This window comes from Morone saxatilis, unplaced genomic scaffold (genome assembly GCF_004916995.1).
Source record: "Morone saxatilis isolate NCDOM2014 unplaced genomic scaffold, NCSU_SB_2.0 Contig14, whole genome shotgun sequence".
Taxonomy (NCBI): domain Eukaryota; kingdom Metazoa; phylum Chordata; class Actinopteri; family Moronidae; genus Morone; species Morone saxatilis.
Window position 1 is genome coordinate 8,021,154 of NW_023339696.1, and position 21,181 is coordinate 8,042,334.

Here is a 21,181-nt window from a genome sequence, read left to right on the forward strand (position 1 = left end):
TCAGACTGACCCAGTTACCCCTGCCACTATTAATCATTCTGACAAAGAGGGAGTCTCAGGCCATGTACCAGTCCTGTGCTACAGAGTCTGTAGTATGTTTATACAAGAAAAATGACAAAATAAACTGCTACAACAGATGGTGGCGCGACCCTCGGCAGTAGATCTTATAGGTGCTCTCTCGCTCTTCATTAAGTTAAATTGGCAGCTGACCTCTGTGTGTGAATACATTGCATCGTTTCCTGTAAGTACAAAGAAGTAAAGTGAATTTGATTTCTTGCATACTAACTGGAAACTACTATACTGTAGTGCATGCTGCTATAGTATGGAATAGAGACTTAGCTGTAGTCTACAGTCTGTCAAAGTGCCAACTGATGTAGTTTGAGTGATTACCCAGTTAACACTTTGCAGAACAGATGTTTAATTAAAGTGCACTGGATTTCACTATAAACACTTTACAGTAAAGATTATTCTAAATGTTTCAGATAAATTAAATACAGTGCAGCACTCACAAAGCAGTTGGACTAGTTCATAACAGGATTTTCCACCTTATCAGTGTCAGTATCATCAACCACTAACCCTGGTGTCCTTAGACACTCACAACATTTAGACAATAATACATTAGCAGAAAATACAGTTGACCAGTTAAATGGATAAACGTTGTGGGGAAGTACACACGAGGCACTTTGTTTCCCCTGCGGTGAGCTCCAGGGGGAAAACGCAGATGAGTGTTTGAACATCGTGTCCCTGAACCCAAACATCCTGCTGAGGACAGCGCGCTCACTGTCGCGTGCAGTGTAGCAGCGCCAGCGCGTGCACGGAAACGTGAGATTTCCCCTTTTGTTGTGGCACCGCGAGCGTCTGATGTGGACGATGTAAATAAGCACATTGTAAGTGAGGCCGAGCTGATAAATGATGCCATAATAAGTTTATAATTATACAGTTTACCGTCTGAATCAACGGTTACTTTGATATTTGAACTATAACAAAAGGTTGAAATATTAAAGTGTTTGTGCAGACTAATTAATTATTATTATATATATATAAATAACATAAATTATTAATTATATTATTAATTATAACAACCTGTAGTTTCATCCAGAGCTGTCTCGTGCACAACGTGCACTCTGTTTGGGTCTCGTGCCAGCTGTTCCAACCGTGAGCGCGTGCACGCTCCACTCTCCTTGGCCCGCACGTGCGAACTGTCTGAAGCCACGCCCCTCGACAGATTGTACTGTCACGTGAGTAAGATGGGAGGCTGCACGTGTTTGGCCACGAGTTATCTCCCCGTGCAGAATTAGGACGCGAGCGACTGAAAGACCTTGCACGAGCACAGTGCGCCTGGTGTTTTGGTGATGATCGATACTTTAATATGAGGTCACGATCAAAGCGTGCCAATTAATGTGTGATTTAGTGAGCACTGACACTTCCCACTTAAATATATATTAAATATAAATATATATTAATATATATTATTAAATTTGTATCGGTCTCAAAAATCCCATATCAGTCGGGCTCTCACGTACATATGCAAACATTTTGATGCTGGGAATTTGATATTTGTACTTGCACATTGATTTTTTTTATCCTTCGAGTTTCCCGCATGATGTGGAGTGGACCATCATACTGGCCATGTGTCAGTGCTCTAAAAGCTATAGCACTGGCTCAAAGGTCTGCCTTCTGTCTGTGTGTCTACATGCTGCAATGTTAGTTAATGTTACGTCAGTGTGAACGTGGCTAGAGCAACTAATACTGATACTGATACTGATACAGGCTGTAGCAGCATACTTCACTGTTCAGTATTCTTCTTCTAGATGCTTGGCTAGCAGGAATATATTTTATAAAATAGTAATGGGGAATTCAAAAACAGGATGAATTATCTGAAATGTAACAACCTCTATAAATCAAAAATTCTCACCTGTTTTCTTCTCTTTCACTTCCACTTCTGCTGTCGCCTCCTCAGACAAAGACTCATCTTCTTGTCCTTCCTCTTCTTCTTCTTCCTCCTCCTCCTCCTCCTCTTCTTCTTCTAGTTTAGCTGGTAGTAATGTAGTGACTGTCATGGTTTCCTCTGGATCTGAGGTGACCCCAGAGGTGGCGGAGACGGAGGGAGGAGACGCTGCGGTGGAGATGGAGGCTGCAGCAGCAGCAGCAGCAGCGGGAGGCGTAGTAGTAGTAGTAGCTGTAGCAGTAACCTTGGGGATGGATTTGCCTTTGCCTACCACGGAGGAGAGAGTCTTCTGCAGCTCCTCCTCCTCCACGGTGACAGGAATACCGTTCTCCAGGAGGAACTCATCCAGGTCCATGTACTCCAAGTGGAAGGTCTCCCCATCGTAGGGGATGGTCTTCTCCCAAATGGCTGGGGTCAGGGAGGCTGATACCCCTCCAGCGCCTCCTCCGCCACCTCCTCTAGAACCTCCACCAGCACTGGCTGCCCCAGCCCCGCCTCCCTCCACATCCTCAGATGAGCACAGCTTCTCTTTCTCTATTTCTGCATTAAAAGACAGGAGGGAACAGTAGTTTAGTAAATGGCTTTTCTTTTGCACACATGACTTCAGGAGTCCTTTCCGAGAGTTTGAGACACAAACAGGAAAAGTCAAGTAATGGATGGAAAGAGTCGTGGTGGGGAGAAAGGGGGTGTGGTGGTGACCTGACACAGTAGACGTCTAGATTAAATAAAATGCAGAGTGAGGCTTCAGGGAAACCAGACAGGAAGACGAGGAAAGGCACAGAAACACTGGAGAGAGAGCTGCCTGCTCCACTCTATGCACCACAAAACATAAAACACCTCCACAACAACTAGGGACCACATAACACTGGACCAGTATGGTGACTGAAAAGCCAACCAGTGTCTTTGTCTGTGAGTGTATCTCCAGTGTGTGTGCGCTGCTTGGAGAGCAGCAGAGAGGAGTTGGAACTTTTTGTTCTTTTTTTGTTTCCTCGCAGCCTCGGATGGAAACTAGCTCTGTGCGACATATGGCTGTCCGTCCTAATCTCGCCCCATTAACGGCCATCATATTTTTAATCCAACGACAACTAAAAAGCCCCTGACACACACTTTGCACATACAGTTTAATCGTGTACAGCCTTTTTAAAAAACCGATAAACTCGTAGTTAATGCAACTGGGAAACTGAGCGCTGGTGTTCGCAGTGTGATCTTACCGTCGTCGCCTTCCTCCAGGATGTTAGGAGGAGGAATATCCATGATCTTCTTCAAAGCGAAGGGGAACGACTTCTGTGGAGCCGCCGTAATGACCCCCTTACCGCTGGGCTCAAGAGCCACTGTCACCGCGGCTTTGCCTGGCATTGTTCCCTTTCCAAGCTCCGAGTAGACCGGGGGAGACGTTTCTGACGGTGCCGAGAGCTGCTTCCTCCACCGGGAAACGACACACACAAAACGGAAACGCGGCTCTGCGTTTATTTCTTCACTCCAGCTGCTGCTCTCAGGCCTTTGTGTTTGACAATATCAACGCGTTTGGACGCAAAAACAACACTACACTGAACCGTTGTTCTCCTCGCCCACCGAGAGCGCTCATTGGATATTCATGAGCCGCATGCCCCGCCCCCTCTCGGAATAGTAGCCGCTGATTGGCTGTCCGTTCTGTCCGTTCTGTCCATATGAACGTACACTACAGCGACTACTGCGTGTGTAGCTCTGCGACTGATCACTGAACCAACTGGAGATATTGGATATGGATATATTAATATATATTTATATTTAATATATTTATATATTTATATATATTAATATATATATAAATATAAATATATATTAATATAAATAAATATTAATATATATTTATATTTAATATATAAGCTTCAAAAATTCAATATATCTGCCCCCATATCAGCGATCAGTGAAAGTGAAGTGAAATTATTTAATATTAATATTCCACATGCGTTAATATATTAGTGTCACTACAAAGTTTATCCAGCAGAGTGGACTGGGATTTACAACACTGTAGTCAGCAGTACAGAGTAAAAGAGAATAAGCAGCTCTCAGCAATGTCAACTAGAATTGGTTGACAATATATAGTATGTTGAATTATTTAACTTGTTAAAGAATATTAAACATAAATATTATTTAAGTTGTTTGTTTGTTTGTTTCTGACTACCTCTGCAATTCACAAATAAAAACAAAATTTTCATTATCTGTGCTGCCTGGTGTACATTAAAGCCAGGGACCGAATAGAACAATTATTATTGTGTGTGTGTGTGTGTGTTGCGATTCTTTAAAGAACTTACAGAAAACAACAAAATGTTTTAAGTATGTTTAATTGTTGTTGGTGTTCAGACAAAAACAAACCTGTAAATAATACTTGCTTAAATGTGTAAAATGATAATTAATGAAAAAGGCTTTCTATGTCCCTAAAATGTAATTATTTCCTGTATACAGCTCGATAACCCCTTTTCTTCCAAATCATTTCTTGCCAGGTAAAATGACAGCTTTCCTCTCTTTTCTCCTTCACAGTTGGGACCTGAAAACATTGTTGCATATTCGTGACGGCACAAAAAAAAGCCTGCAACCTGCTGCCCCAGCCTTCAAGGTGCCTTTACCATGGTGACACTAAAAGAATCATACACTTTTCAATAACCTAGAGGAAAACCTCTTGTTACATTTGCATTGCCTCACTTTCATCATCATCTTGATCACTTTGCTCCCAGGACGGCGCTAACCTGGTGCGGCCATGCATCTAGAAGTTAAGGTTGCCCTCAACTTCATCGTGTCCTACCTGTACAACAAGCTGCCTCGGCGTCGAGCCGACCTGTTCGGCGAGGAGCTGGAGAGGATACTGGTATCTCGTTTTGAGGGTCACTGGTACCCGGAAGCCCCCCTCAGAGGTTCTGCCTTCCGCTGTATTCACCTGGGAGCACCAAGGGACCCCGTGGTGGAGTTGGCCGCCAAGAGAAGTGGACTGGACACGGAGGAAGTGCGTGCAAATGTTCCTGCAGAGCTCAGTGTGTGGATTGACCCTTACGAGGTGTCCTACCAGATTGGAGAGAAGGGGGCAGTGAAGGTTCTCTACCTGGAGGACCCTCCAGGCCTCGGGTGTGACAGCGAGAGAGTCGAGGGGGTGACCAGAGAGGGTAAAGGAGATGCAGAGGCGGAGGAGGCCAAGAGTCTGGGCTTCAACCCAGATGCTCAGGTGTTTGTACCAATTGGAAGCCAGGCATCTCCTGCCCTCATGCCGTCGCTCTCTAGCTCTCCCACACCACTGTCTGGCCAGTCCTGCCCCGGGCTCTTCAGCTACCCCAGCTCCAGCACACCTACTGACCCTGCTGCCCACTCCTCTAACACCTCCACCCCTTCCCCTCCCAGCGGCGGGCTTCCTTACCTCTCCACTCAGCAGCAGCCCTCGACTCTTCCCGCTGCCCGTCCTCAGCCCATCACCTTCACCACCGCAAGCTTCGCCGCCACTAAATTCGGCTCGACCAAGATGAAGAAGTGCAGCGGGGCCGGGTCGGCGGCTAGCTCTACCGTCGTCATACCCCCTGCCCAGAGGATGCTCTCCCGCTCTCCCACCACCATCTCGGCGCCAGAGCTGCTGAAGCACAAGCCCCTGTCCCTCTCCTTGCACTCCCTCGGTGGTCCCATCGCCAGCCAGCTCTCTCCCAACGCCAAAGAGTTTGTCTACCCAGGATCCCCGGGCCCTCTTTACTTCGACGCCGACACCCAGCCCATGCAGCCTCATGCCAGCCCATTCCAAACCCCCCACACTGTTAACACCCATCCGTCTTTTGACCCCTTCTCCAGCCCTCCTCCTGCCCAGAGCGTGGGCATCATTGGCAGCAACGGAGGAATCCCCTACATGGAGAAGCCGCCGTTTGTCGAGGGTTTAGGAAGCTACAACCTGCAATATCCTAGCCAGTCCTTCCAGCCTGTCGTGCTGGCCAACTAAGCCTTCATTTGTAATGATAAGAATTGTTGTAGGAGGAGGTGGGTGTAGGACAATGATTCTCCAGATATTTTCAGTTTTTCTAACAAATTGTTCTAATACTAATACAAGTTAAGAATTAGTTTTACTACAAAGATTTAAAATACCACGTCCACTGAATAGTTCATGTGATCTGTTTTGTTCCAGTATAACCCCCAACTCCACCCTGCCCCTTTTGTTCATTGCTGTTACTCCTCATGTTCTGCGTGTTGGCTTTGAAGACAGGAGTTGGTGGGTGGGGTGGGGTGGGGTGGGGGTTGAGTTTCTTTCTACCTTGAGTCGTTGCCAATCTCTTTGTTTATTATTTTGCATTGAATGTTGATGCGAGGGACTTTTCTTCTTTTCTTGTAGTTTAATGGACCCGGCTCTAGTATAGCTCCATTTTGCACTGCACTGTCATGCTGTGAAAAAGGACCTCGCCAAGTCCTGCAGGGAACGACGGCTGTGGAAAGCTCAGCACTTTGCTCTGCAATCTGCTCTGCCCTACTTGCCACAAATACAGAGAGGGGGGCTCTGCTGTCTCTGCGTGTGTGTAGTCCTGTTCTGTTTTGTTGTGGCTCGGCGTGATCGAGAGACTTGTTGTTTGTACGATGGGCCCGTTACCCTTGAAACGCACTCGTGCACAAGCACAATTTGACTCTGTTGTCACCGGGGTGCATATTGGATGCAGTTTATCGTCAGCTGGAACGTGTACATGACGTGGGTTTAAATTAAATGAGAGCAGCAGAGGGAGCAGAAGAGGGGCATCGGGGTGTTACAGGAGCGATGTAGTAGAATGTATTGTACCTGTCGGGGGAAACTGCAGCTGGGAAGGTCAGGGAAACCTTGGGGAATGTGAAAAGCAAAAAGATCTTTCCATTTTAAGACCATAAACATGTGCTGATACCTCAATTATACACACAGGGATGCAAGTTATGGCTTCATACATGTATTCAAATGGACAGACAATGCACACACATACACAGAAATATGTGCACATAAACACAATTCCAGTCAGGTGTGTGTGTGTGTGTGTGTGTGTGTGAGAAGGTGAACAGGCGGAGAAGGAGGTGAGGGGGAGGGGATGCAGCAGTTAAGCAGTAGGGATTGTGATAAATGGCTTAGCATGACTTTGACTATGAAGGAGAGGTTTTCCTCTGCATGGAGAGGAGAGAGGGAGGTGGGAGAGAAGGGGAGACAGAAGGAAATGAGAGAGGGAGAGAAGCAGCTAGAGGGTTCTGTTGCCTGTGTGGCGTCCGGGCTGTGTTGGCTTAGAGAACGACACTTTAAAACCCAGAGCACGTTTCTGGTGAGCTTAAATGGTATTGAAGCCAAACGCTCACACTATTCTCTCCCTCCTCTTGAAATTCTTCAGTGATCTCTGCTCCTCTGGCTGTTAACAAAGGAAAACCAGAATATACACAGTTCAGCTTCTGCTCTGTCTTTTGTTTTTTTGTTTTTATTCCCCAGTCGCAGTGATGTGGACAAAGATACAAAGATGAATGTTCTTTATTGGTGTGCCGCTTTTGACTCTTTATTTGATGATCTGTGGAAGTCTGCCGTTTCTAACTAAGGTTTGTTTACCAGCCGGGTCCATGTGATTGTTGGTTAGTCACTACAGGGAAGGGTAACCCCCAGATGTCCATTTGAGCTGTCCAGCACTTTATTACTGGGCTCCTGATGCTGTGTGTCGCCCACAGACATGAGCGCTAAACCATTCCTTTGCCCTCTTGTTTGGTAACTGCACATTTTTATTCAGCTGTCATGAAATGCTTTAGAGATTTAAACAGGAGCTTAATTTGTATTCAGATGCATCATGCTGGTGAGGAGATGCTGTCTGTCTTGTCCGTTTTTATTTGAATGTTTTCTAGACCCGTAAATGTTTTTGTACAAGATGAAACAAGGACCCTTGACGCTGGTTTTGCAATGTGACAGCTTGTCATATGCATGCAAGTTTTATTTCTTTATTTCTTTTTTTTTTTCTTTTCAAGGGAATGGGTGGGGAGGTACACATCTCGGTAAATATTATGATTTATGAGGGAAAAATGCATTTCTAATTTTTGTTTTGTAATTTATTTCCAATATTTCTATATTTTTGTTTTTGCAAATTATCACTTACATTTGTATGAGTAAGACATGACAAGTCCAGGAATATGTATATAAAAAAAAAAAAAAGTTCTTATGTTCAGATTCTTTGTTTAGTTTCTTACATGCTGAGGTTATTTTTTCAGAAAATAACATGAATATATGCAAACTGAGACAAAAATAAAGATGTACAGAATAAAGTATTGAATGTGTATTGTACCTTGTACAGCATTTGTCTAATAAGACGGGTAAATGTATTCATTCTTCAAGTTGGATTTGGAGTTTAAGATGTGAATGTTTACAGTGGGTTTGTGTAGGAAAAGATCGCTATGTGCTCCCAGGGCAGTCTGACAACACTACTCCCATAGGCAGTACATTTAAACCAAAAATCTCCACATTTCAGATTCATTTTTGAGTGCAATGAACCTCCTCCCTTTTTATGTGAATTCATTGCATATTGTATGGTCAGCAAGCCTATTTCTCCCCTCTTTTTCTAAACAATTGCACATCACCACTACTCACTTAGCCTGCCTGTTTTTGTCTGTAGTAGCTACTACAGTACCCAAACCCAGATATCTTCAGATTTATATGAACAAAAGTCTTTTACCCTTCCTCGTATTATATTAACAGTCAACACTTAACTTTTTCTCACCAGATTTCTTCAGCCTGGTCCTTTGGTCCTGATACTATAGCCATATCCCAGACTGTCTTTGCTTACACAGATGCTCACCCTTCTCCAGTGCAATGTAATGCCATAATTTAAATTACCCTGAAGGATTTAAGGGGTTACTACCTCTCTGCACCCTGAAAAAATATATAGCTCCTCAATAGGAAGGCAGTGTTACAGCAGGTTTGGAAGGTTGAAGGAAATGAATGTGCTGTGAATGTGTATTTTGATCTGTCGTTAGTCGACCCTGGTTGAGATGGCCTGCAGAAAATAAATAGAGGCGGTCTTGGAAAGATTTTTAGTCACATGCATGTCCAAATGACCCCTTGTTTTTTGTTTTGTTTTTGTCTTTTTTCCCCCCACATTTGTCAGATTATTCAGTGCAAACGAGGTGTGTTGTAAATTTCCTCTGCATACAAATTTGGGCTCTTGAGGTGAGAGATCTGAGAGGATGTGAATGATTATTGTAAAAGCTCACATCTTTAAGAGTGACTGCTGGTTTGTGCTTTACACTTGAAAAGAACAGATTAGACAGCGCACCAGAGATCAACTCTAAATGCAGGCTACTCTACAATCAGGGTTGAACATTAATGAAGAGGAAAAACAAGAATTTTGTATTCTGATGTCCTTTGCTTATATCGATGTGTGCGTTTTATTTTGCACTTTGGAATATTTCATTGTCATAAAAGAAGTTTATTTTCTATGTAAAAAAAATTTAACATTTAAGAGTAAAATACATATAATTAAAAGTTCAGATGATGTATAAATATAGTGCTTTCTTTCCTGCCTGTATTTTATTATTTTTCCTATTTTGTATCTGATCCGTACACCCTGTAGATGTGTAATGAATCTTTCACTACTGAAATGCAATGACCTGTTTTCTGTGCTGCCCCTCGAGAATGGGGAGTTACTACTGCAGTTTCTTATTGTATCAGATTCTTTTTTAAGTTTGTAATAAAAAAATCAGATTGGCAAAAATAAGCATGGAAAATAAGCTAATTGTGTCGTCCTCATTGTTTATGGGTATGTAGAGCACATGAATGAAACATTTACGTGAAAAATAATGCAGATAAGCACACCCTCTCACCTCTTAACGTCTAGGTGTGTTAGATTTGAACATATTGCAGATCAAAGTTTGAGGAGTGGATCCCTGCGTTCCTCTGAAAAGCCTGAGCAGTGTGTTCTCTTATGGCAGTAAACAAACTCCAGTGATGTTTGATCAATAATTCAAAGCAAAGATGAAAATTCTCAAACGGTGAGGAGCCAGATTGCTTACCACCCACCTCAGCTGGACCCATCCCAGCAGATATTACTTTATATTTCATCATCCAGCACTCTGTCTGTGTGTCCTGTGCTAATGCCTCTGTCAGATGCAGCCACAGCTGTAACAGTGGCTCGCACATGTGAACACACTGGGCTGTGCTTTCTATAGTAACGTGCAGTGGTGTGACATTAACATGCATGGCTAGACTCCTCCTTGGCTCTCCTCTACTCTCCTCCACATCTTCATCGCCCACTCACTGCATCCCTGCGTCTCCCTCCCTCCCTCCCTCGGCTCACATGTCTTTAACTGCATCCCCGTTCTCCATCTTTTCTCCGTCCATCCCTCCCCTTGCCCCATCTCCTCCCCTTGCCCCATCTCCTCCCCCACTCCTCTCTTCTCCCGTTCAGCACCCTTTCCTCTCCTCTCTCCCTCCCATCCTTCCAACCACTTGATCCTTTGCTCTTCTTGCCCCCCCCCACCTGATTCCCAGAGCCCCTCCCTTACTTTCTCGCTTTCCTTTCTCCATCTTCCACACATACAACACACACACACACACACACCCTTCCCGTTGGTCTTTGAGGCTGCTGCTGTTACGCAACGCTGCTCCCCAGTGTGTCGATGTGATCATTACGCAACTTCTCCTACTCCTCTGGAATACTAATGAGCAGCAGGCAACGAAGGGACAGTGCAAAGACAAGGCGAAAAGAAAACAGAATGTGTGTACATGTGCACTCGGAGGGATGGTGCACGTGTGCATCAAGGATGAGGATCAAACCGTGCTTCTTTTGTTATCTATTGCTTCTTCGTCTCTCAGCACCAGTGTGCCTCCCATTAGAGCTGCTGCAGCTGGTCGATGACTCAGGCAAGGTCAAACCAGGAGCCCACATGTCATTAAATCCCAATTTATTTCATATGCATGATACAAGATAGTTAGGACATGGTACTGCTGTTGCATGTATCCAATACATGGTTAGGACAATACAAAAACACCCAACATATGTTTATATAAAAAGAGAAAATAAATGAAAACACCACAAAACAAACAAAACTGTAAAAATGTTTGCAATATAGACTTGAAATATTTTTCCAGGAGTATTGTAGCTACTTACTGTAGTGTACACAAGGGCATAATGGTATCGATGCGAAGCCCAGAGCGGACAGTTTCAGACCTGAAAACAGCAGTTTAGAGATAGCAGCTATTACTATCTTTGTCTGACATTCATCTCTACATTTGCAGATCTAAACCGCTGCTAATCATTATTTTCCTTTGCAGCCTGCTACATGTCATTGAGCAGGTTTGTGAATTGCAAGCCAGTTTCATGAGGTGCTACGCATCAAAAAAAAAAAAGAAGTGTGCTACATACTGTATGCAGTACTATAAAATATCTTGATTTGTTGTCTTGTAAAAGGCTCCCTTTGGCCAGTACCTTTACTTAGCCTTATGCAGAACATTTTTAATCTAGTTGAAAAGTAACCAAAAGTTTGCATTCATCAACTACGTCAATGTATAAACAGCACAATGCAGTCAATGTCAAGTTTGAATGTCAATGCAAAATAAAACACATTGCTAGGAAATGTGTGTTATACTACGCCATCGGGAAACTTAGACACAGAATCTATCAAGAAAACACAAAATCACCAACTGATCCAGTGTATCTAGATATAGATCAATCTTTAGTAAATAGAAAACAATCCACACAGTGATCAAAAGATGCTGTTTTCAACTGATGTTCGCCCCAAGGTCAAGCACTGGCTGCACAAGGATAGGTAGCGCTATTATGCCAGTCATAAACACAGGACATCATAGCAAAGATCTTCTGCTTTTTCTTTTGACAAAACTGTGCAATAGACCATCCTACCCATCCAAAAACATATCTAGTTTTCAGTGATGGTTTACAGACATAAGTACACTTGGTGTAAAATATGCAAAACAAAAAACAAAAAAACAAATTCACTGGGTTTCATGCATTAGGATCCTAGACTACAGAGGATCTAAACTGGAAGCACAAATGACTTTGGGGCATTTCTATTTAGTACATCATAGCAATTTTACATACAACATCATCACTGAAATAAAACGAGCATTACATAACAGAGTATTATTGCCACATGTATTTTCTTTCCAAGATTACGGCGATAATGAGCACAAGCCGACCGATTGCAAAATCTGCATCAGCCAAAGACACTTTAGATATAGAGTCCCATAACAGTCTGTAATGTTTTTACTAATTGAGACACAGACTCAGCCAATTTGGCAAAAAAGAACTCAATTCATCAACTCGGATTTAAGGTTTTTGCCAAATGGAACTAAGCTGCTTTTTATGTGCTCTCTGTTTCAACCAACACCACGCTGTAGCCCTGCTAAACTTTGACCCATTCAAAATAGGAAGTGTTGGATGAGGTAAATAAGCATCTGCTCTGTCCTCTGTGTGTTCAGACACATACTGTAAGTATATAGAGAGAAAAAAAGATCCCATAAAACTATATAAATCTGTTTTTAAAACAAACATCCAAAAGCACAGTTTACCCATTTAATTCCCTGCATTGGTTTCATTAGAAGTATTGTTCCTCAAAGGAAATAGAATTATCTGACATATTGTTATACATCACAATCAATAGATGCATTATTACCATCAGAATAAATACAGCACTCATTGACTATTTGGCAAATATAAGGAATAGTATTGAATTAATAAAGACACAGTCAGAATCCCTGTCTCAGGAAATGAAGACCGTGAGACTTGAGAGTTGTTTATTTACAAGGTTTAGAAGCAGTCAACTTTGGGCCTGCCTTCGTTTAAGAAAAAAACAAAACAAAAAAAAATCAATCCAGCTATCACTACAACATGATCTGGCAGGCAGTGGCTTTAGCGCCCTCTACCTGCAGTGTGCAGTAAAATAAACATCCCTACATGTTATCATACCCCTCCACTAGTGAGGGCCCTGGAGATCGTCAGACATATGCCTTTAATAGTAACCTACAAAAAACCAAAACAACTACTCTCTCTCTCTGTTTGTAAAATCATCATCTTTTAATAAAATCTGTCTCCTTTAACAAAATCTTGTGTGAGGCTCTGGAAGCTGATCTGAGGTTAGTAGAAAAGGAAACCGAGTAGCTTTAAATGTTGGGCCATGCAAGGTTTTTTTCTTAACAAGCTACTGTGTCTACCGTGGTGTTTGTGGTAAATAAGGTAGATACCTGCCACCACTATAATCTCTACACACTGTGTGTGTTTTTTTTAAAAAGTGCATAAATGAATTACACACTGATAGACGCACATATCTCTATGGTGCAGGGAGATTATGACTATATATACAAAAACAGTTTAAACAGCGTTTGTGTGCGCAGAGGCGTGCATGTGGATTATAAGAAGGAAGAACTGTGACTGAATCACACCACAAACGGACTCTCATCCTTTTCTCCTCTGCCAGCCTGAGATCTTTGCTTCCTTTCTCCTCGGCCTGGAAGTACCACTGTGAATCGGTCTCCCGCTCCCTTATTCATGTATTCATCTCTCCTGTCCTGTCTGGAGTTAATCAACATCCTTCTTCTGAGCCACAGCTGGAGTATTTTAAAGGAAGTACAGACATAACAGACACTAACGTAAGTACAACACAAGGAAATGTGAGGGACGGCAAGTGTGTCTAAATACACAACTTACACACATGCTTTGGTCCACTAAGAAGAAGTGCTGTGCAGTGATAAAACTATAATTTGTGTAGTATTTAACAGCCTGTGATTCTTTTATACCAGTCTGCTCTTTTCATATTTCCTGACTTTGTTGAAACCGTGTTGAGACGGATCATATTTTCCATGTGTGTTTGACCATGGGAGTATCCACAATCGTTCGCTTCCTCTCTCTGAGTGTAGGAGCCAGGCGCTCTCCACAGGCCTTCCTGTGACCACCGCTCCCATCATGCCTCGCTGCCTACCAGTGTGTATCCAAAACTTGGGAGCTTGACACAGTGACTGGAGGCCAGCAAAGACAACAGTGCAAATTTAGATTCCCTTGGTGTTTGTGTTGAATTCTGCGGGGAAGGGAGTTCTGCTTTTTGTCTCATTGATACTTCGTTATTCTGAGTTCTTTACAGTGGGCCATACTTAGCCTCATATCGGACCAGGACGTTCTTGCAGCGACCACAGTCCTTTCGCAGCTCGGCCACTTGCTGCCGGAGTGCCGCGTTTTCCCGTTCCAGGAAGGAGGCGCGCACCGTGATCTGGTTCTCTTTCAGCCGCCGTGCGTCGCGAGAACGCTTTGCTGCCACATTGTTCTTCTTTCTCCTGGACCAGTATCTATCGTCCTGAGGGAGAGAAAGGCAGATGGTGAATGGAAAAGCCAGAAAGGGAGAGGTAGAGTTGAACATAACCGACATTAGCAAGGGATTTAAAAACAAACAACATCTGTGTTGTGAAAACATCCCTCCCTATCTTTGATCTCTAATCCACAAGCAAATGCTTTCATCTTCAACAGGACTGACCATAATGCTGAGGCCTTAAAGTCCAACAGAAATCAGGTTTAATCATTTCTTTTTGTGGTGTAAAAGTTCATGTGGGTTTTATATGTATTAGTATATTAATAATAATATAGTATTACTTATAATAATATAAGTGGGTCTTTGGGGGAAAGCATGATATGATTAAATCAACCTACCTTCTGCTCATCTGGAACAAACACTTTCTTGGCCTTCTTGATCATAGGCTGCGGTTTCAGCTCCTCCTCTGAGAACTTGTGTTTGCGCGGGTTGAACAGTTCTCCCCCCGGCACACTGGACAGGACCAGGTCTGTGGGATCCGGCTGGAAATTGATGTCCACCTCAATGGCTTCTGGGTCGATGGGGGAGGGTGTGTTACGTTCTGCAGGGTTACGTTCTATGAATATAGAGATAAAAAGTATCTTGAATACAAGATAGGATCCTCAACCTCCCAACTAACCATTAGGTATTATAACTTACACAACGTATAGTCTTATTGAGCACTAATACTGTTCAGCTGACTCGTCAAGTATACTACAAGTGAATACATCATCTCTCATAATGTTCAGTTTCAGACTGTGTCAGGTGAGGTGTTGATGTATGAGGCTGTATTATGTGTCTTTTTTTCAGATTAATTTAATGACTGCATGTATGGGCTTGTGTGTGTGGTTGTGTGTGTGTGTGTGTGTGTGTGTGTGTGTGTGTGTGTGCCATTTTGTTCACTGACAAAGATGTGAGTGTCGCCCTGAAGTGACGTCACCGGCTTAAGGAGCCCGTTAGTTTACGTTTTATTGTTACCGGAAGGAAAAAGATCAATTGTAATAAAAACAAATATATATTATTATTATTTAAATTTAATTATTTTATTATTGTATTATTATTATTATTATTATTATTGTATTATTATTATTGTTGTTATTTTTTATTATTATTATTATTATTATTATTATTTATTTTTTATTTATTATTGTTTATCATTATTTATTATTTTTTATTATTAATAATAATAATTTTTATTTTATATTTATTATTTTGTTAAGGTATTGGGGAATTGTTATATTCTTTCCCTTCCAGTCTGCCTCTGAACCTCTGAAAATGATGTAGCTTTAACATCTTAAAGACACCTGTATTTCATATAACTTTATCTCTAATCTTTTTTCACATGCATGAACTAGACAGTGGTGGGAATTAGGCTAACTATAATTTGCTTGAGTACTGAAGTACAATTTTGCTTGAGTAGTTCCATTTTTGACTTTATCACTTTATACTGCCAATATTGAGCTTTTAGCCGTTTTATTCCGTTTATTTGACAGTTACAGTCTTATTTTAAAATATTTTCAACCATATACAAATCTAACAATACTCGGAAATGCACTCGAAAAAGTCAATAATCAGTTTCCAGTGCCTTAAGATGAGTCCTAACTTTAGTGTCAGTAAGTCCTGCCTGAATTTACACATTCTGAAGTACGACTTCAAAAGAAAACAAATAGTTTAGCTTTGATAAGAAGTAAATAAGTCAAACAATGACGTAATGCATTGTTTGCTTACATGTACTAGGACTAACATTTTTCAAAACTCTCATCCAGAATATCAGTTCTACACTAATTATGGCATGTTTTGTTTTGCTTTTTATGGCTACCCAATTTGCTCGTATAAAGCTCTGATTTGGAGATGTGTGCTTTCTAATTCATATGATTTAAAATGAAACATTTTGTGAATATATCCACACAGTCCAAACCATAAGATACTAAAGAAGCGTGATGCTACAGTGAAGAAATCTGTAGTCTAATATTGTGTGAATGCAAAATAAGCCCGGAATCAACAAAAAGTTAAAGCCCGTCATATTATTTAAGACTTATTACAGCACATGATTTAGCGATAAGAACATCATTACCCACAAGCCCTTGGTAAAAGTCAGGTCTCTTTAGCAGCTGAATGGACGCTTCAGCCCAATAATCTGTGGTTCCTCCCCCATCTCAGCCAATAGACTCTCTGTTGCTATCACCACTTGTATTTTTAGCAAATTGTTCAGCACCGTAGGGAACTACAAATATCCCTGCGCGAATTAAACTAGAGCCAGCTACGTAAATATAATTTTATATAATGAAAAAAAAACGTCTTAATTTGTTGTGTTTGTTGCGTCGCTCCTGGAGGAAGACTATGGATCCACACACTGTAATGAAAGTGAGGAGAGACATTTTTGTTTTTGTTTTTATATCAGTCTGCGGGTTGATATTAAAATAGATATTGTCCACAGGGATCGCATTGATTATTTTATGACAGGAAAAGAGAGATATAAATTCCGTTATATGGGGAAAAAAACAATAATAATAAGCCAACAGCTACTACAATATGAAGAAAGTAGTCCCTGCCGTCACGGGCGTGTGGGCGAGTCACACTGTATATATACGCCGGGTTGTCAAACAGTAAAGTTTCTCTGGACCCTCCATGCAAAGTGTCAGCTGAAGACTAACTGGGAAAAACCTTTGACCATCTGAGAACTGGGGTAGCAGCCAACCAAAACCAACAATACCACGGTGAAAGAATATCTACAGGTCAGCCTCTGCACCAGCGACTCGACAGATCCGCCTTGAAACCCGAGACAACGCAAGGGAATTAAAACAGAAACGCAGGAGTACGAGTCAAGCTGGGGCATCAGTAACGATAGGTGAGTAATTAAATGCCAGCCGGTGCATGAAACGTGCTAATTTAATTGAAATATCCTTATAGGCGTGTTCACGGACAGCAGCATGTTGCTGTGTGTTGCTGTTTGTCTTTCCAGAAGCGTTGTCCATCCATCAAAATGCGCTGACTATAATGAATGACTGTACTGGTTCAGCCGCTGAATACAGACTCAGCTTTTGTTTTTGTCTCGGCCCGTTATATATTTATATTAGCTCGGGTGACCCTCTTAAAGTCTGCTCGGCTGTCACGTTTTATTTTTCGTTTTTTTCATTTGTTGTTTTGTCGGTTGTTTATGCTGAGGAGAGACTCTTTCTTCATTGCTCAGTGCACACACTCGGTCGATAGGCTGCTCGCCACTTAATTAGCTTTATACATTAATTTACAGCGACAATTTGGCATGGAGGGATTCTTCACTTGCATGTCAGCTAAACCAGTGTCCTTTCTGCTCCAGTGCCTTTTGACTGACATATGGCAGTAATCCCCAGGTAGACCCTGCTCCCGTGTTATCTGAGCTTGTCATCACACATGCAAACCTGGCTGATATTTCTCCAATCTCACGCTCTTCTTGCACGTTTACGTCCGTTACTTGGCATCTTGGAGATGTGCAACATATTCCCAATTTAAAATACTAACCAACTACAATCTGTTAAAGTCCAACTGGGAGAAAACTGAATTCAACAAGACTAAAAGGAATAGCGAATAATATAAATATCTTGTTGTGTGGTGATCACTTCAGCTCAGATGGGCCTTTTCTTTATGTTGCTCTTAACAAATATAACAATAATTTATAAAGGGGCTTTTGCTTTCATAGATATAATTGTAGCTTGTGCTCAAGATAAATCTGCTGCTTAATAGATAAAACCTGTCCTGTAGTGGATGCTTTGCAGCACACACACATTGGCAACTCTGATAATGAGTCCATGTAAACAAAAATAGCTCTATAGATCCTGCTGTTGGTCTGACCCACAACAACAGGCCTGTAAAAACGAATCCAGCTCCCTCGAGCTGTGTAGCAAATCTGTATGAGGAATATAGGGATCAACACGGCGAGGGATTCTGTGAATATGGAAGATTTTGATGTTTTTATTTAAAAATTGCATGCTGTGGTTTACGATTTAGACCATCTATTGCTCTCCTGAAGCAGCAAATCTGCACATATTAACTGAGCTATTCCTCTGTCATTGAATGACATTGGATCTTGTGTATCTTACTGTTGCCTTTTTTCTTTTTTCTTTTTTTTTTTAATAATGAGAGGTACGAAATGCAGTAGATGCTGTAGGCAGCTCAGCTGTGTGTGCACTCAAGGTGTTTGGTGATGATGGCTGTTGCAGGTGACCGGCTGGTAGATTCTTCTGGGCTCAAAGATCCTTTATTCCCTTTAACTCATTTTTAAAAACAGGTTGTGGAGAGAAGTGGCACCATACATGATGCAAAATGGGGCCCTATTTATAGCCCATTCTAACCAACCCCCATCTTATCCTTCAATGTCACCTTTTTCATGCGATAGGAGAAATGTAAATCTCGTCTTGTGCTGTCACTCCGGCAGCCCTGCATGCAGCCTGTGCAGCTTTATCTGTAATAACATTAGAATTGTCTTTAATCGGAGGCGTCTTTCTAATCTTAGCTGCCGAATCCCCATCTGGCAGGGAAGTGAATGTGAGTGAATTGTTTGTGTGTGCGTATTGGGGGATGGGAGGGGGTGATCGCGCACACTGCATGGTGGGAAATGGTGTTCTGTGAAGTCGTCTAACTGTCCTGCCATTTTACACTTCTTTCTTTGTGAGTCTTGTGGCGTTGTTTTCCTTTTTGCATGTAATCTTTCACTCGGTTTGACTCTGCATGGTGATGAATGGACTGTGTGACTGACTGTGTTTAAGCATTAAGCAGGAGGCACTCCATGGGATCGGATTCAGATTATAAAGGATTTATGCAGCCCACAACACAGCATCTGCCACATCCATCAGTACACCCTGCAGTTGATAAAACCAAAATATTAAATATTAAATGTGTATAATTGCTGTGTGTCACTGAATAAGAATAGTGGTTGTGTAAATAAGTTTGCTCTTCTCTTAACAAACAATATACAGTATGTAGATTCGGTGAAGCTGGAATATTTTCCCCTCATCCCTTTTTAAGTAATCACATGTCTAACAGATGTAATGCATTTTTGCTGTACTGTATTAGAGAAATGCAATTTGACTCCTAAAGGCATTATAATGGGCTTCTCACACTGCTCCTCCGGGCTCTTTGAATCTATTTTTAATTGCTTTAAAGTCATTTCACAACAAATTAGACAAGTGTCAAGTTTCCAATTTAAATTAATCTTTGCCATCACGGGCCAGTACAGATAGTATGTCTCAATCTGTCATTGAGCAGCAACTCATCCGCTGGTCCCAAATCGGCAGACGTGTATATTTCTCGCTTTCATTAGTCATGACGTGTGTGTGTGTGTGTGTATTTCACGCATCTTACCCAATGTGCCCCGTCAGTGAACACAGATGCTGTATGTGTTAGCGCAAAGTAAACCCAGAGCAGCACTATACACAGAACAAGAAATCAGCAAAACATAAACCAGAGGGGAAGATTTGCCTCCGAACAGGAGGCCAAAAAATCAGGCGAAATACGGTCACGGCTTTTTCGGGCCATTTCAGTCAGCAGAAACAGACATTCTGGCGGACGGTCGTTTTTGCGATTTAAAGAGGGTAGTTAAGAGCTAAACGGAGGAGAATCCTTGCATCTAGTCATTCTGAACTGCTTTGAAAACTTCGGACACAGGGCCGGAGAAAAGCGACAATGCACTAAGGACGACACAATGACGGACACTCTTGAGCAGCAGGTTCAGTTTTGGGGCCGACTTAATCTGAACAGTAAAGGTGCAAAGTGGCCAATGAACACCTTGCTGAGATGCAGTTTTATTATGAATGTCGGACTCGAATTTACTTATGATTATGAGACTATAGCATTTTCACACTGCTTGAATTGTCAACTGTGCATTTCTCCTATCACTGTTAATATACATGAATGTGCCTAGTCATACATCATAAATAAATGCTCCTCATATTTCGTTCTCCTTTAAATCATTAATCTACTAATCTTACTTAGGGGGGACAAATGGATTTAGGGTACATTAATGCGTTTAAACAGTTATGTGTGATAATCTGTGAGGGACTAGTATCGATGGTTCTGTTGCTACGTTACAAATTATAAATAAAGAATATTGTAGGACATACATAATAATAATAATAATAATAATAAAACAGCAAGAAGAAACAAGGGCCCGGGGCGCCCCAGTAGAGTAACACTAATCTACTTAGTATTTACTATATAAGACATTTAAATATAGTCTTTTACCGTGTTTCATGTTTTTTTTTTTTATGTGTCCGTTAATTCAGAAATAAATAAATAAATAAAATTAAAGTAAATGCTTCTTAGCTTTGCGTGCCTCAAAAGGCGGCTGCCCCAATTCAAAGGGTGCCGTGTAAGCTGGCCTATATGTAAAGCAGCACTTATTTGTGGGATGACATCCTTTTTGTAAACAGTTTCGCCTAACAGCAGGCCAGCGCGCCAAAACATCAATTAAACAGCTATCTTTGGGATTTGGGTCCACACCCAAACACAGCACACACACACACACACACAACACCACCACACACACACCGCTGATGCCATCAGTCCCAGCTGGTCAGGGAGTGACGACTACCATGGAAACCTCGTAACCGTTGCTTCACGCTTGGCTCGGGTGTACACCAGAGCAGCGAGCACCTGACGGACCGGCGGAGCTCACAGCTCTGGCTGCACACTTGAGTGTGCCTCGGTGCAGGGCTGAACAGTTATACACCTTCTGGCTGGCTGCAGTCGGTTCCGGACGGGTCTGTAAGGTCCGTAATGGTTGTAGATGGTCCGCTGTTGCGGGAGTCAACGGGGACACGGTGGACCTGACCGGCAAGCGCGGCACTGCGCCCTGCGTCGACCGCCGGCGCGTTCGGACCCCACAGCACCATCTGGGTTGTCACGTCAATGTGCTCGACAGCAGCGCAGGCTTTAAAACAGTTGCTCCGAAATTAAAAATAACGTAGTTTCGTTACCCGGATAGCC

At 42.2% G+C, this 21,181-nt stretch overlaps 3 protein-coding genes across 3 annotated transcripts; 1 reads left to right on the plus strand and 2 right to left on the minus strand.

Moving 5' to 3' along the window:
• Nucleotides 1-1,886: 1,886 nt before the first annotated feature.
• LOC118323000 (transcription factor VBP-like) lies at nt 1,887-3,539 on the minus strand. Its single transcript, XM_035654901.1, has 2 exons — nt 3,160-3,539; nt 1,887-2,488 (listed from the first exon to the last, which is right to left on the minus strand). Exons 1-2 carry the CDS (start codon nt 3,302-3,304, stop codon nt 1,902-1,904), a joined length of 732 nt encoding a protein of 243 aa, XP_035510794.1. The 5' UTR covers nt 3,305-3,539; the 3' UTR covers nt 1,887-1,901.
• A 902-nt stretch (nt 3,540-4,441) lies between these two features.
• LOC118322986 (protein Tob2) lies at nt 4,442-9,642 on the plus strand. The gene is made up of 2 exons (XM_035654882.1): nt 4,442-4,544; nt 4,663-9,642. The coding sequence occupies exon 2, from the start codon at nt 4,686-4,688 to the stop codon at nt 5,895-5,897; it is 1,212 nt and encodes a 403-aa protein (XP_035510775.1). The 5' UTR covers nt 4,442-4,544; nt 4,663-4,685; the 3' UTR covers nt 5,898-9,642.
• A 1,172-nt stretch (nt 9,643-10,814) lies between these two features.
• On the minus strand, nt 10,815-21,087 carry LOC118323103 (transcription factor VBP-like). Its single transcript, XM_035655027.1, has 3 exons — nt 20,925-21,087; nt 14,581-14,843; nt 10,815-14,230 (listed from the first exon to the last, which is right to left on the minus strand). Exons 1-3 carry the CDS (start codon nt 21,085-21,087, stop codon nt 14,015-14,017), a joined length of 642 nt encoding a protein of 213 aa, XP_035510920.1. The 3' UTR covers nt 10,815-14,014.
• Between the last annotated feature and the right edge of the window lie 94 nt (nt 21,088-21,181).